Genomic DNA, 16513 nt, shown 5'->3' on the forward strand with positions numbered 1-16513 from the left:
AAAGAGTTTTCAAGTACCTAAGAGGAACAATAGATTATTCATTGTGCTATAAAGGATTTCCAAATGTAGTAGAGGGATATAGTGATGCAAATTGGATAACTGACAATGAAGAAGTAAAGTCTACTAGTGGTTACATTTTCTTATTAGGTGGAGCTGCAATTTCATGGGGTTCGAAGAAGCAAACAATTATTTCTAGAAGTACTATGGAGTCTGAACTCATAGCTTTGGATACTACTTGCACTGAGGCTGAATGGATTAAGAGTTTATTGATGGATATGCCTCTGGTAGAGAAACCATTGCCTGCTTTATCTATTCATTGTGACTGCAAGGCTACAATAGACTTGGTGAAACAATCTCACACAAATAGGAAAATGAACAGACACATACATGTGAGATATAAATCTATGAAGAGTCTATTAAGTAAGAACATTGTGTCTTTGGAGTATGTGAAGTCGGAGAACAACATTGCTGACCAATTGACTAAAGGTCTTTCTAGGAGCAGAGTCCTAGAAATGTCGAGGGGGATGGGCTTAAGCCCATAAGGGAGTCACCTAGGGAGGTAACCCAACTTCTGTTATTGACGATCCCATGAAGGAAGTTCAATGGGTAGAAACAATCCATACTGCGTGACTCATTGAGCACGGTTTATATCATGTGGAGGCATCCCAGAGATGTCCTCATGCTCATCCCTATGACATCAGTGCTATATAATGTGACGTTAGGAAGGGAGTTATCCCTGAATGAGTTTCGAGGCGGGCAATCTCCCGCAGGGTGCAGGTCACATGTACTCTTGGAGAACTCACCTAAGTGAGAGACGTCGTGAGGCCGCGACTGTGAGAATTGGGCTATTCTCTAGCAACTCTCATGAGAATCAAGATTAGCGCATGGCCATAAATAGCGCTACCCCGCTTCCAAGCCTCAACCAATACTATGTGTGGGATATGTTGAAGTTTGGTCAAAGGTGCCGAGTTCAATACTGTGTACACTCAGGTTCCTCAAATGGAAACTATCATCACTAAGTGAAGGTTCAAGCCCGGAAGGCACCTACACCTATTGCATAGTATTATGTTGCCCATATGTATATTTTCTTTATATTTTACAATTTTAAAATTTTAAAACCCTTTGTGGGGGATTGTTATTATTTGAAAGGATTTTAAATTTTAAAACGTTTTATTTTCTGTTTTAATTTTTGGTTGGTTTCTTTTATTTATTATAGGAGTTACAAATTGTTTAATTTTCAGTTTTTATTTTCTATTCATTGCCACCAACTTTTATGGTTAAATGTGTTTGGAGGTTACGAGTTTTGGATGCCTATAAAAGGCCACTCCTCCTTCACATTTCAAATACTACAATCAGATTTCTCTATTCTTATACTTTCACATATTCCATACTTTCTATATTATTTTTGGGCAACGGTTCTGTGGCTTGGAGTTTTCTATCCGACTGTGAACGTGCTCATAGCGGATCTTAAGCCTGCGTATTGGGGTCGTATCTTGGAGTCTTGTAGACCGTCATTACCTGCACGTAGGGAGGCTACAAAGGCTTTAGGACAACGTCTTTGAGGTGCTTTCACTATACCAGGCTTGCTTTCTTAATCTTAACTTGTTTTATTTATTTGTTTACTTGGCTCTTTATTTTACTTTACTGTTTAATATTTATTTTATATATTATTTATAACTAAAAGTTTTGAATAAGAATTTTATAAAAAGGGAAAAAACCACAATTTTTAATAACAATCTAAAGCCTTTGTATGTTAAAATTATTCTTACCGTATTTGTTTAAAGAAAACCTTTTTACCAATATTAAACCTCTATCCTAATTGGTGTGCACCTTTGTTTTTTTAAAAAAAACTTATTAAAGTTATTATTCAAAACCTTAAGTACCACTGTTGGAAAAGTTTAGTTACTCGTTTCAGTTTTGCTTGTGTTTGATTGCTCAGTTACCAACCTCAAACAAATTTCAAAATCTTAATAAAATCAGTTTTAAAAATTAATTAAGTGCATCAGATTTTGTAACCGTTGTTTTAAGACAAAATTAAAGTTAGATATTTTGTCATAAACTTGGCACGTTTGTTTCTTTAAGTTATTGTCTGTCCACCAACTGTTTGATTAATATTCAATCTTAATTTCTATTATATTTAAATTTCAGATTTTGTTGCTTCATTATTGTTTATTGGAATTGAGATGGATAGTAAACAAACCTTCCCCAAAGCTAGTCTTCTTGATGGTTCCAACACCTCCATCTCCTTCAACAATTTCGGCACTTTTAACTGCTTGTGGAGCAATCTTTGGGACGAGGTTGTCAGCATCTAGAACAAGGGCTTTGAACAACCTAGGTGGAGCAATGACAGAGGTGAACTCGGTTTCGTATGTGAAGACACCCATGATGATGATGATGATTTAAGAGCTTATTAGAAAATGATCAAAGAAAGAATGAATGTGGAGGAAGCTAAAAGAGAATGATTGATATTGGTGTGAGGAAGTGTGAGCACCATAGGCGGTATTTATAGGTTATTAAGGGTGAAGTGTCTGTTGTGTAAAGTAAACCCCATGGATATGAATTGAATATTTTAGTCAAAGAAAGCCACCTATGCAAGGAATTTTCTAATGGAATGTTCTGAAACACATCCACGCACACAGTCCATTCTGATTGGCTAGTAAATATCATATTGGTCGTATACAACACCACTGGTGTGCTGCTGATTCTGCTGACTGCTGACTCAATAATATCCTTATTCAATTGAAAATTCTAAAGTCCTTTTCACTTTCATTTTCAAAGTCTAAAGTCTTTGATATACAGCTGAGATTTCACAAAGCCTGACCTTCAGCCTCAATCTATAAATAGCATCTCCAGTTCTCACATTTTCCAGCATCAAATATCATCCCTGCCAATTCTCTAATCCTTTCACACTTTCATTCTTTCTTTGATCATTTTCTAAGCTCTCAAATCATCATCTTCATCATGGGTGTCTTCACATACGCAGACGAGTCCACCTCAGTCATCCCCCCACCAAGATTGTTCAAAGCCCTTGTTCTTGAAGCAGACACACCCTCATCCCCAAGATTGCTCCCCAATCAGTGAAAAGTGCTGAAATTGTTGAAGGAGATGGAGGTGTTGGAACCATCAAGAAGATTAGCTTTGGTGAAGGTTGGTTTCTGCCATTGCCTCTTCTAAGTCTAACTTGTTTGCTTAATTAATATCATAAATCTTGAAAGCATTAATCTCTTAATTTCTAATTATAATCTCATTTTACAGGAAGTCATTACAGCTATGTGAAGCACCGGATCGACGGGCTTGACAAAGATAACTTTGTGTACAGCTACAGTTTGGTCGAAGGAGATGCTCTTTCAGACAAGGTTGAGAAAATCAGTTATGAGATTAAGTTGGTGGCATCTGCTGATGGAGGTTCCATCATAAAGAGCAGCAGCAACTACCACACCACAGGTGATGTTGAGATCAAGGAAGAGGATGTTAAGGCTGGCAAAGAGAAGGCAACTGGTCTGTTCAAGCTTATTGAGAACTACCTTGTGGCCAACCCAGATGCCTACAACTAAAATCTTAAATGAAATATACTGCATGTGCTTTCTCTGTCATTTTATTGGTGTGGCTTTCATTTTGCATTTTTTTCTTTTGTCTATCAAGCCAGAGCTGCTTTGGCTTGCACCTAAGGCTATGATAAATTGTAATGTTTCTATTTGATTTGATTCTAAATAAATAAAGCAAAAATCAGTTGCTGGTCTTTACAAATTTGGTCTGCAGTATCTATTTTCAATTTCGTGAATTTCAATCTTTTTTTCACTAATAAAAATTTACTAATTAAAAATAAAGATTCGATAAAATTAGAATGATAAGGATGACGCGCATAAATCGAGAAATGGCCCTTTGGTTTGGTCAAGGCTTTTGAGAAGTACCGTTCGGGGCAACCTACAAGTAAAACTATCTATCACAGTACTGCTCGCAAAGAGCAACAAAAGTTTTGTGACCTCTTTTTCCATCTTCATTCATTGGTGCGGCTTTCATTTTTGTTTATTTTTTTTTATATCAATCCATCACCAACTGGACGACAAAATCAATATTTCACCCCTTTTTTTCTTACTATTTCCACAATAACAAAATCCAATCTTTGTTTCTCTTTTTCTCATCTGTTTTCATGGAGTAGTATGCCACGGAAATGACATTTTTCTCAGATCATCTGATTCTGAATTTTTTATTCATCCACATTAGCCAAGAAATCAATGAACTAGATAATTGCTCAATCGAAAACAATCTACGAGTCTGAGTGGGTTTTCTTATGTGTCATTGGATTAATTCAATGACCTTTATTAAATAGGACTTCACAAGACCTCATCTTTAGGTCTTTAGGTGAGCGGGACTGTATACAGAAGTTGGGTTACCTCCCTAAGTGACTTCCTTATGGGCTTAAGCACATCCCTTTCGACTCCTCCACGGGGCATGCATATCATGACTAGTCTTCGCAAGGCATGTATAATGTGGGTCATGTCTTTGTTCTCCACGTTAGTACGCTCTAAATTTGTATGTTATTAGAAATATTTCCTAGAACATTGCACACAAATTATTAGTGGATCTCATCTCAAAGTTGTCACTATAGCTGAAATTATGATCGCATATCTAAGTTGTCACTATATCCTCCCGATTCTCAATATGACTCTTTAAGACAATAAAAAATCTCCACCAAAATTCTATACCAAAATCATCATTAGTTGCACACACTTTCATATAAAAAAATGAAGAAAAATTAGTTTCATAATAAAATTTCATAATATAAGAAAACTTCACACCAAAACAACAAGTTCGCCAAAAAATACTTATTTAAAAATTGCTTGAAGGTAATATCAAGGTCATGAATATAAAGCACCCCCACATTTAAAATATGTAAAGCAAATCCATTATGTTTCCAATGCTGACCACAAAAATAAAAAATATTAATAATTAATGAAAGGTTCTTTTCTATATGAATGTGTTTTAAATATAGGTTGTCAAGTTCAACGAAATAAAGAAGGCACACTAATTCAAACTCACTGAAATATATAATTATACATTTACAAAAGTACGTAATAGAGAAGCACCATTAATTTCCATTAATTCCTTCACCAGCATATTAGCCTAACTACAAAACAATAAAATCTTGTTAAATCACAAGTAAAAACATGAAGAAATTCCTTGGAATATTATTGCTTCTTTCTCCATAACTTAATTTTCCAAGATAATGACAGGCCAACATAAGAGAAAGCTCCCGTTTTATATAGTTTTCAAAAACTCAAATATACATTTACAACTATTAGTATGAATCTCATGTCACAAACTAGTGAGCTTAAGATTGCAAAATTCAAAGTAAAAGAAATAAAGGATTTTGTAGAATTTAACTGGTCATATACCATATTGCCATTTTAGAGCGATGGAGGTAGAGATCGCTTATCTTGATCTTCATAGCCACCGTTAAACAAATTAACTTGCTGTAGCAATCAAGAATAGTTTGGAAATCAAATCTGTAGTGCCCAACAATGTAAAATGAAATCAAAACAATTGAAGCAATCAATTTGAAGCTTTAGACAAAAATTGAAGCTGCAACACTAATTCTTTTGGATTCAACCTTCAGCTTAAAATCAATAATAAAACTATATTAATTGTCTCATTTAAATACCAGTGGAAAGCTTCTTATAAAACCAATTACTCAAAACTGAAACTGTCACAAAATGATTTCCACGCACAATCTGGGTAATTAAATACAACATAAATATGTAATGAAAATTTGAAAATATATATAGGCATAAGCACAAAATAGAATTGTCAAGTTTAATTTCTCCATGAATGTGAAAAGATATAATTCTCAATAAATTGAGGCTGGTTCCAAAAATATCAGCCAACTAGCTAATGCTTTTATAGTTGTTGGCTGTTTCAAAATTAATTTTAAAACAATAACAATAGCAATAAAATCTCATAAACTTTTATTTTGCAACATAAATATCTATAAGATTATCAAAATATTAAAGGCTTCTTAAGATCTAAGTCTAAAACGATTAGGTGTCATAAGGTTTTAGTCTACGCATTTTTTGTTTTACATGTAGGTCATTTGACATTTGTTACTTTTTTTGTTGTGTCGATTTTACCCCTTGAGATAAATAAGGCAAACACATTGAAAATATAAATATAATGCATTATTTCCTTATAATTGAATTTCAAATTTCAAATTTTGAATTCTTTCATTGATAATACTCCTAATGTATGGATAAAATACAATTTAATTAATAAAAAGTAGAGACCTACATATTATACCAGTCGATCAGACAAGTACTAACATTAAATTATGTACTTAGACATATAAGTACATAATGTTATTATTAGTAATGAAAAAAAACTTAGTGATAAATCATGTTACGTATAAGTTAGGAACATAAATTGGAAGACTAACTATAATTTAGGAACATAAATTGAAAGACTACCTATAAGTCAGATACAAAAATAGACAAAATAAAATTGTATGTTACCTATAAATAAATAAAAAAGATGCATAAAATACTATTATACATTGTCGAAAATATAAAGAAAAAAATCATATATATACCTATGCAATAGGCAATATGACATAAATGACTACTACCCGATTTAAGTCGTAAGGGCCAATATTGGAATAAAAAATTGATTTTAAAAATAAAATAATAAAAATATTATATCATAAAATATTTATAAAAAAAAATGTAATTCTATGTGACACAAAAATCAAAGAACTTATATCAAAGTCACTAAATTTGAGGATTAAACTCAACTCCTCAATAGAAATTTGGATCTATATCAACTTTTTTTAAAAGCCAGTTGATAACATTCTATTAAATTTTTATGGTCTTTTTAATAAATTATTTTAATAAAAAATTGACTTTCCAGTTTGTAACATTCTATAACAACCTTTTCCCAATTTTTATATGTAATGTAATGTTCTGCAGACTCTCATCAATTTCGAAAATCTTCTGGTTCCCTGGTTTTTACCTTGTGTAACAAGTGTCCCCTCCTTTTGCCCTTTCTTGACGCTTTGGCTCTTCAAAAAGGGGAGCAAAACGTTAACAATAGTCGTACTGACTCAGAAGACCCACTCTGCTTCCTCCAAACCAACCCACTCTGCGTCCTCCGCACAGACCAATCATGGATGATCGTACTGACCCAGACGACCTCCACACCATTCTCTCCGAACAACGCAGAGACCTTATGGCCGCCAAAACTCTAGACTCCGACCTCGACATGGCCTTCAAGCTCCAAATGCAGGAGGCCATGTCCGCCTCTCTCGCTCTCAATCCCTCGTTGGCCTCGAGTTCGAGTTCGAGTTCGCGCAACTCTCCGCCTCCTTCGCCGCCCCACGACGCCATTTTAGACCTCGCCGCCACGCTCATGCTCGAGGACGTTGAGAGATTCGCGCAGGAGTGGGAGGACCACGAGCGCACCGTTTCGGAGATGATGAAGACGAAGGAAGATCTCAACCGTCGAATTCACGATCAGAAGTTCGCCGCCGACCTCTGCGACGTGCCAGACGACTACTGGGCCAAGCACGGCGACTATTACGAGCGTCCGTACTCTGCGGACGAATCGTCGTCGTCGTCGTCGACAAAAGCTGCGGCGGTGGAGACTGAGAATTTGAGGTTGTATTGCAAGGGTTTGGTGAGCGAGGAGAGGGTTAGGGATATGAAGGTGGTGGTTGCTGGGGCAGGTGTCGCGATTTGTGACCCGAGAGACAATCTGATATTCGAGGCGAGGAAGAATCTAGAGGCGGTGGCTGATGGTGTGGTGTTGAGCAATGAGGCTGCGGAGCTTGAGGCCATTATTGAAGGGCTTAACAAAGCTCTCACCTTGGACTTGAAATCTGTGACCTTTTACTGTGATGACTACATGCTTTACCAATATGTGAGTTTTAGCGTTAAACACTCGCTTTTATTGGTCTTCTTTTGTTTATTCTCAAATTCACTTTTTAATTGGGTGGGAGTTTGTGTTTATGTTAATGGTAGTAGAGTTGACTGTTGACTGGTGTGCATTGTTTGTTGCATTGCAAATTTGAAATCTTTGGCTGTATGAACTATTGGGTGTCTTCTGAAACAGAGGAAAAGAAAAAGATTGTGCATTTGACAATTTTGGAAGTGGGATAGAAATTTTGGGGCTTACTATATGTGGGTTTGTTTGGGAGAACATTATAGGAGATTGAGCAGGAAGATTGTGGGCAACTATGAGAAGTGTGAAAGCCAATTACTAAACATCAATATGAGTGAGTTGCTGTTTTGGTTTTTGGTTCAGTGTTTGGGTTGGGTTAATTGGTCGAAGTGCAATCTAACAAGTGTATGTCATGTCATTTGTGACAGTGTTTTGGAGTGTGTTAATTTAGCTTCGTGCAGAAGCTGCAAGGAATAATCCCAAACAACTTGGTATTTGGGAGAATTAACAGTTATCTTGTTAGACCTATCCTTCTTTTAGTCTGTTGTGTTAAACATTTGCTGAGCTTGCTGCATTTGTGTGACAAAGCCAATTTTGGGCAAATTTTGGGTTCAGCAATGATTCGGTCATGCAGTTATACTATTTTGTTGTTGTTAGAAATTTGTTAATTATTTTTTGGTGATGTGTTCTGTCAAACTTTGTTGGTTGTATTACAGGATAAATATGTATTTTTTTCTATTCCGAAGGAGAAAACCCAAGTTCTGTTATTTTTAATTTATTTTCCTCCTTATTGATAGTATAATTCATGTCTTAACAAGTTTGCTGCTCTCATCACTATTCATGTTTATGAAATAAAATACGGGGGCATAACAGAAAATTCCATTTCGTGCCACTTATGTAGATGATTGACATCTTTTAAATACAGGTCACAAACAGAGTGCGTCCTGGAAACAGCAAGGTTGCAACATTAGTCAATCAAGTGGCTCTTCTACAAAGAAAATTTGAATATTGCAGCCCTTCTCTTGTAACACGTACTGACATTAAGTTTGCACTTAAAGTTGCTAGAGAGGCTATAGTTTCTCAGATCACCTGGCGTGCAGACTCTAGCAATGGAAAGAGTTTGAAGGAGACTTGTGTAATTTGCTTTGAAGAAACTGATGTTGCAGAAATGTTTTCAATCGATGGCTGTCTACACAGGTATTGCTGTTCCTGTATGAAACAGCATGTGGAAGTAAAGTTTCTTAATGGGATGGGGGCAGAGTGCCCTCATGAAGGCTGTAAAAATGAGGTGAATATTGATAGCTGTGCAAAATTCTTGGCACCTAAACTAGTTGAGGCCATAAGCCAAAGAATCAAGGAATCTTCTATTCCGGTTACAGACAAAGTTTATTGCCCAAATCCCAGGTGTTCTGCATTAATGTCTAAAAAGGAGGTCTTAGAATATACCAAAACTACTTTTGTCCGTGCTGAGCAAACTGGAGCCAGGAGATGCATGAAATGTCATTACTATTTTTGTATCAATTGCAAGGTCCCTTGGCACTTCAATATGACCTGCTATGATTATAAAAGATCACATCCCTATCCCCACCGAGAAGACCAATTGCTCAACTCGCTGGCTACAAAGAAACTCTGGCGTCAGTGCGTAAAGTGCAACCATATGGTTGAACTTGCCGAAGGTTGTTACCACATAACTTGCAGGTATTACTCCCCACTCCTCCATCCTATTTGACTTGTCTTTTGGTCCTTGTTCTGTTGATTTTGTCATCTTTAGATCAAATTAGCAATTTTTTGAGAGGGATGAAACAAGCAAAAGATAAAACAAATTATACAGCTAGTGAACTCAATATGATCTACTTGGTAGCAAGTTGAGTACAAGTGGATATGGCTAGGTATAGTGTTGGGTCTCAAGTTCCTCTGAGTTCTTATGATTGAAAACCACATTGCCAATGGGCCATCAAACCACCAAAAGAGTCAATCTCTGCATGATGATCTAATTGGCGTTCTCTTTTATGCTTTTGTTAGCAAACATTGGATGAGATCCTAGTCATCTATAAATAGATATCATGGTAGGGCCTTACACTGTCCCCTCAGATAGTTATGGTATTGGTGTATTGCCTTTACTAGTTGCAGACCACCTTTTCTATTCTTTTACCCACCAAAAGAACTAGTTTTAATTGTTCTTTTCTGGGTGCTGCTGTTTTTTTTTTCCGTATACCAATCCTTGTGGTTTGTCTGTATGCGTGCATTGTCTTTGTAGATGTGGTTATGAGTTTTGTTATACCTGTGGAGCTGAGTGGAAGAACAAGAAAGCAACATGTTCTTGCCGAATCTGGGATGAGCGTAACATTATACGCGAACAGCCACGACAAGCACAGCCCATTATACGCGAACAGCCACGACAGGCACAGCCCATTATACGCGAACAGCCACGACAGGCCCAGCCCATTATACGCGAACAGCCACGACAAGTACGACGACGACAATGATCGGGATTACCAAGACTCTTGTTAGACAACAACTAAAGATTTAGGCAATTAGAGTGATCTTTTGTGTTTAAGGACCACAACGTCAGATGCTAAGTTAAAATATTGCCCAGCCTTTTTGTTAACTTTTGGCACATTAGTTTTGCATTCCTCTTTTATTTTTGGGGGTATCCCCCTTGACACCATGTGGTATGCTTTCAATTGAACAACCAAATCGTTGGAATTCCTTTCCTTTATTTTTCTCGTAGGAAAGTAGTTGTTGCTTAGGGGTAGGCACGAATTGAGTTGGATCATACATAGCGGTTTATAATATTTGACCTGTTTAGTATTAGGTCAACTTAACCCCACCAACCCTACCCAACTCAATCATTTTTGGATTCAAGATGCATATCACTTTGTGATTGAGCTATAATAAAAAGTAAAGAGTTCTTCCTTAGAGCAAGTGCAGGGCAGCCCCCCAGCCATGGCAATAAGACCCCAAGGCCCGTTTTGGACCTCCAGCGCGCAAAAGGCAGCCCGAGCAAGGCATGCGACCTATCAGCCCGGGTAAGTCCACGGACAATTCTGGACTGGACCATTACTCGAAGGTTGCTAACGTCAGCGCTGACTCACCAGCCCACATAGTCGAAGGTCAGAGTGGAATCCATATTAATGTATCTAAGAAGGTCAGCGTAAAATACCAATGTATCTAAGAAGGTCAGCGTAAAATACCGCAAATACATGGAAACAAACTCAGACTGTTACGAAGTTCTTTCCTACAACAATACCGATGCACACAGGTAAACAAATCGTAATGGGCCAAATTAAGTCTCTGTTTATTTAAATATAGCATTATCGTATCATTTACAAATAGTCGTATGAAAGTAATACAACTTCACAAACCCATTTCAAAAAATATATTACGATTTTAAAAATACATTTTGGACTTCTACATATAAAAACAAACATGTGATGTCTAATAAAATTACAGACACCTTTCAATAATCAAACACAACATAAAAAATGCAATTTTATTGTACTACATTTAAAACACGAAATGATGCAACCAACCAATAACACGACATTTCAGTCAAGTTTATTAAATACAGTTCTATATGTATACTGTAATTTCAATTAAGCGACATTATTTCAACAATGAGATATTCAATTGATTCTTATTCAGGTACATAGAAACAAATGCAAACACAAACAGATAATCTCACAAAGTTTTTTCTGCAACTAACTAGATGCAATATACTGCTTTAGATTGTTGGAAAAATTCAATAATTATACTCATAATATTCATATAAAATCAATTAAATAAATCATACCCTAAACACATCAATTATACACAATAACTAATACAATAAATACGTATGAAAAAGGTTAGGAATATCTGGCATGTAATGTCAAGAGAGGCACGTAGTCGCTGTCCTAAAGCCATAGAGGTCTTCCTAAAACCATGTGTTAGGAGACTTTAGAAAAGCCCAAAGAAGAGAAATTTTTTAAAAGAAGCCTAAATGGACAAAATTGCCCTTATTTATTTTTGAATTTCCTAAGGAATCCTTTATATTTGCATGTCTTTGATTTGATAGTTGAAAAGTTTTTTTGTCTTTTTTAAAAAAGCTTTGGCTTTTTCCAAAAGCGAGTTTTTTTGTAGCTAAAACCTAAATTTACTTCAGATAAATACGTACTTATTTTTTGGAGTAACCCGCACATTAAAAAGTAAGAAGTCACGTTTTTTTTATGCGTGTGTACTCTTTATCCACATTGTGGTCATTCCATCTCATACCCCTCCAGATACTTATGTATGTCATGGAATGACTGCACAATGATTGTCTTAGCTGAGGGATCCTTGTGCCATTCCACCTCGCCCAACCAATAGTCAATTACGGCTGTTCACAAATTGGCACCTTCTGTGCATCAATTTGAAATCATCCTTGTTCTTGGCTATATGACCCATTCGACAGTGCCTAAGAAATGATCGACTATGGACTTGCCATGGTAAGCACAACCAGATCCTCTCATTTCTACTGTAGATTCTATCCAAGGTCTGATTTTGTTTGTTTAGGTTGCGTGGGATGAGTACTTGAACATTCAAATTGTTGTTTTGAGAAATTTTGGGATTACATTCATAATTCAGGCATAAAGCCACTGGCCACAAATGGCCAATAAAAACTAGTCACAAAAGGCCATTATAATAACGTAGTTATCTAACATCAAAATTAAGACAATTTGGAGCTCCTCCTCACTTCACTCTTTTTTTCAGTTTACTCTCTTCTTCTACATTAGTCTCTATATTTGGAGAAATTATAGAATAGTACGGTATCACCACATCAGCTGGTGATACTTCCATTCAAAATTTGTCATGTGCATTATTTTTATAAGAAATTGAACTTTTTGTTCCAGCTGTATTTGAAACTCCAATTTTACCCTTTAAATTAAAAATATTAAAGGAAATAAAAGAGAAAATGTTCCAGCAACAATCACTGGCCCTCAATCTTACTGCCGTCCCGCCCTTCTGCCTCCCATGGCTGCCGCCCTTATCCTCTTATTTCATTCCTCTGTTTTTTGTATTTTTGCAATCAGATCACATCCCATCATTGCTCTTCCCCCCAATTGTGCCAAGCTCCTTTCTTCAACAAACAACACCATGAAGAAGACCCAAATCCCATTTCAATTTGTTAATCATGTGCATAGCAATTTGCCCAATCCTGCAAGCATCAAACCCATATTAGCAAGTGTTTCAATCACGTTGTATGTGTTAGACATGAAGATATTATTACGAATTTGGTCACTCCGTCGGCCCTTCGTTTCTCTCCCTAAAACTGCAACTTTTCGTTAACCCATGGAAGCACCTGCAAGATCTCTAATCATTGCAAATGGGTCTATATTTAAACAAAGAGGCTTTAATCATTATCAAATTGAAATATTAACTTACTGAGACATTTGAATGAACATCGAGTAATGGAAAGACAGAGAGGGAGGGCAGTTAGATGATGGTGTCAGTGCGATGGTAGGGGTTGTTTTCATTTTCTTTGAACGCTCGTTACAATGGGTTATGGGCTATGTAAACGATGATGTATGTTACAATGGGTTATGGGCTGTGTAAACCAAGGAAAGAGTCTTTCAACGCTCGTTACAACAAGACTAATCCTTCCTTTTCTTCCTCAACTTTCTCAAAGTTGTATGCTGCCTTCCGAAATACACAATTCAACCACCGCAAGTACAGTTGACTCAGAAGTATCCCCAATGATGCTCCTCCTTCGACTTCGATTCCGAAATTGAAATGGGGTTTTAACGGTTGGAAGTTTTTTCTAGTTGCTTGTTTGCTTGGGTTTATAGCAGGTTAGAGTTTACGCAAATAGTTATAATTCATTTAGGTTTCCTAATCAACTAAGGATTCTCTCTCTCTCTCTCTCTCTCTCTCTCTCTCTCTCTCAAGGATTCATTTTGGTTTCTATTTCTCATTAACTTACGTCACTTCGCTTGCATTCACTCTCTATACGCCGTTAGGGTTAGGGTTTCTATATTTCTTAGTTTATACTTCGCTTGCTTACTTTCTTCTATCTCATTCAAATTCAACATGTGTTTCTCCTGTACCACCAAAGCATGGGTTGAGAGCATTCTCTCATACCAGTCATGCAAACCATTGAAAACGATGACGTTTGTGAATGTGATGATTGGTCATGGTACGACTACGCAGCAAAAGCATAGCAAATTGAAGACTAACCCTTCCTCGTTTTCCTCAACTTTCTCTTCTTTTAAGGAAAGTTGTATGCTGCCTTCCGAAAAACCCAATTCCCCATCACTAGTACAACCAACTGCGAAGCGTCCCTATCATGCATCTCTAGTCAAAGCTGCCTCCTCTGCACCTGATCATGAGATCAATAATGGAAGATACCATTCTTGAAACTTTTCAGCTGCTTTTTCATTTCTCATTCACTAAGAAAAAAGACTGGAGTTTTTTAGCTTAGGAGATGAAAGTTATCTAGAAAAATGCTTTATATATTCTTACTCTAAAAAATCTAGCAAGCAATAGCAATCCCACACACATAAGAGCTCAACAAAGGAAAGTTATGTACCTCAAAATTCTATTAGATTGTGTCTCACATGTTAGGGAATTTTATGAGTGGTTATAGAGTTGGGCGCCCGAGCCGAACCAGATTGAGATGTCAGAATTGTGTACCGAATCCAGCACTCTAGTTTGGTGTTTTCTAATGCCGAAGTCAAGCCTCAGCCCTTTGTTTTGTCGTGGTTTGGTGCACCTATTATCCGTTACGTTTCGACTTGGTTTCTACAAGAAATTAAAAAGAGAAAAATAGTTGCAGAATGAGAGAAGAAGAAGAAAGAAAAAGAAGGAGAAATAAGAAAACAAAGAAAAACAAGAGAAGAAGAGGAAAACGAAGAAGAATGAGAAAAAAATGGAGGTTGTCGGCGACTGAAAAATAAAAAAGATGTTTTAGGGTTATATTGTAGGGAATGACAGTTTAGTACCCTGTGGTTGTACTCGTAAGGCATGTTAGTCCATGTCCTCTCGATTTTTGAAATTAGATACCTCGGTCTTTTCAATTTGTTGCAATGTATTTATGATGTTAAGGTTTTCGTCAGATCTCCCATTAGTTGCCTACGTGGCATTTATGGATCCCACAATTTTTATTTATTTTTATTTAATTGTAATAAAATATTCATAGAATATTTAAAAATCAATTATAAATAAATAAAAACCCCATTAGCCCCAAGCCACTCCTTCCCTGACCCCAAATCCCTCATATTTATCTCTCTCTCTTTCTCTATCATGGCTTTAGTGGCAGCTGACAAGCCTCATGGTCTGCAACTCGCATGGCTTCGAGCACTCCCACAAAACCCTACACTTCAACCTCGACCGCCACGTCATCATCGTCACCAACCCCATCACCACTGCATCCCATTTTGACTATGAGACTGCAGTTAATGACTACTTGGCAAACCGTCCTTCTTTTGGTTCCTCTGTTCAAAGGTCTCAAGTAATTCCTGAGTGCCAAATTTGCAACAAACGAGGCCATACTGCTCCAAACTGCTTCTATCGAGTTCCTGACAATTCTTCTGTGCCTAATCCTGTTGTGGAATGCCAGATTTGTGGAAAGAAAGGTCACACAGCCTTGAATTGCTACCATAGAGCTAACTTTTCCTATCAAGGCATTGCACCTCCTGCTCAGCTCCATGCAATGACAGCTCAAACCTCTCCTTCATTTTTTGCTGATGAGTTTTGGATCGCCGACAGTGGTGCATCTCATCATATGACCAATAATGTGACTTAGTTGGCTCAAGTTGCTCCTTATACCGCTGATGAGAAAATAACTGTTGGGAATGGCGAAGGTCTGTGCATTGCTCATGTTGGCAGTGCTTCCATTCCTAGTATTTCTGGTTCTCTTCGCCTTAATCAAGTTTATCATGTGCCTCAGTTGGCTGCCAGCTTGTTATCCATTTACCAGTTGTGTAAGGATAATAAATGCTGGGTGATTTTTGATGACTCATATATCTATGTGCAGGACAAAGCAACGAAGGTTCTGCTGTACAAGGGTCGCAGTAACAAGGGTCTGTATCCAATTCCTCAAGCTCTGGGTGATTTGTCAATAAGGTCTAATACCAAGTCTTCACCAATTGTAGTTGAAGGGATTGCCTCTACTCCAACAGCTTTACTTGGGAAACCAGTATCTTCAGTTCTTTGGCATCAAAGATTTGGTCATGTGTCCAACGAAGTTCTTACTCAGATGTTGAAACAGTCTCAAATTTCTAGTGTTTCAGATTCCTCTCAGAGTGTATGTAGTTTTTGTTTGAGTGGTAAAATGCACCGACTTCCTTTTGCTAGTTCCCAGTCTCATTTTTCATTACCTTTTCAGCGATTACACTCTGATGTATGGGGTCCTTCCTCCTCTGTAGCATTTGGTGGATATAGATATTATGTGTCAATCATCGATGACTGTACTCGATTCCTCTGGATTTTTCCATTAATCAATAAATCTGAGGTTTTTCCTACATTTGTGAAATTTCATGCGTATATTACTAAGCACTTTCAAGCTTCTGTGCAATATTTTCAATCTGATGGTGGTGGGGAGTATAATAGTAAAGCATTTAAAGAT

General features: G+C 36.9%; 1 protein-coding gene and 1 pseudogene across 2 annotated transcripts; both read left to right on the plus strand.

The window, feature by feature from the left end:
* LOC18774460 lies at nt 2892-3748 on the plus strand (annotated as a pseudogene).
* LOC18775429 lies at nt 6952-10644 on the plus strand. 2 transcript variants are annotated; one of them, XM_020565248.1, is made up of 4 exons: nt 6952-7908; nt 8855-9627; nt 10187-10331; nt 10365-10644. In XM_020565248.1, exons 1-4 carry the CDS (start codon nt 7156-7158, stop codon nt 10413-10415), a joined length of 1722 nt encoding a protein of 573 aa, XP_020420837.1. In that variant the 5' UTR covers nt 6952-7155; the 3' UTR covers nt 10416-10644. The 2 variants fall into 2 exon arrangements, with proteins under 2 accessions (XP_020420837.1, XP_007208678.2); XM_007208616.2 differs by having other exon boundaries at nt 10187-10644.

The sequence above is a fragment of the Prunus persica genome, chromosome G6 (genome assembly GCF_000346465.2).
Source record: "Prunus persica cultivar Lovell chromosome G6, Prunus_persica_NCBIv2, whole genome shotgun sequence".
In the NCBI taxonomy this organism is placed as follows: domain Eukaryota; kingdom Viridiplantae; phylum Streptophyta; class Magnoliopsida; order Rosales; family Rosaceae; genus Prunus; species Prunus persica.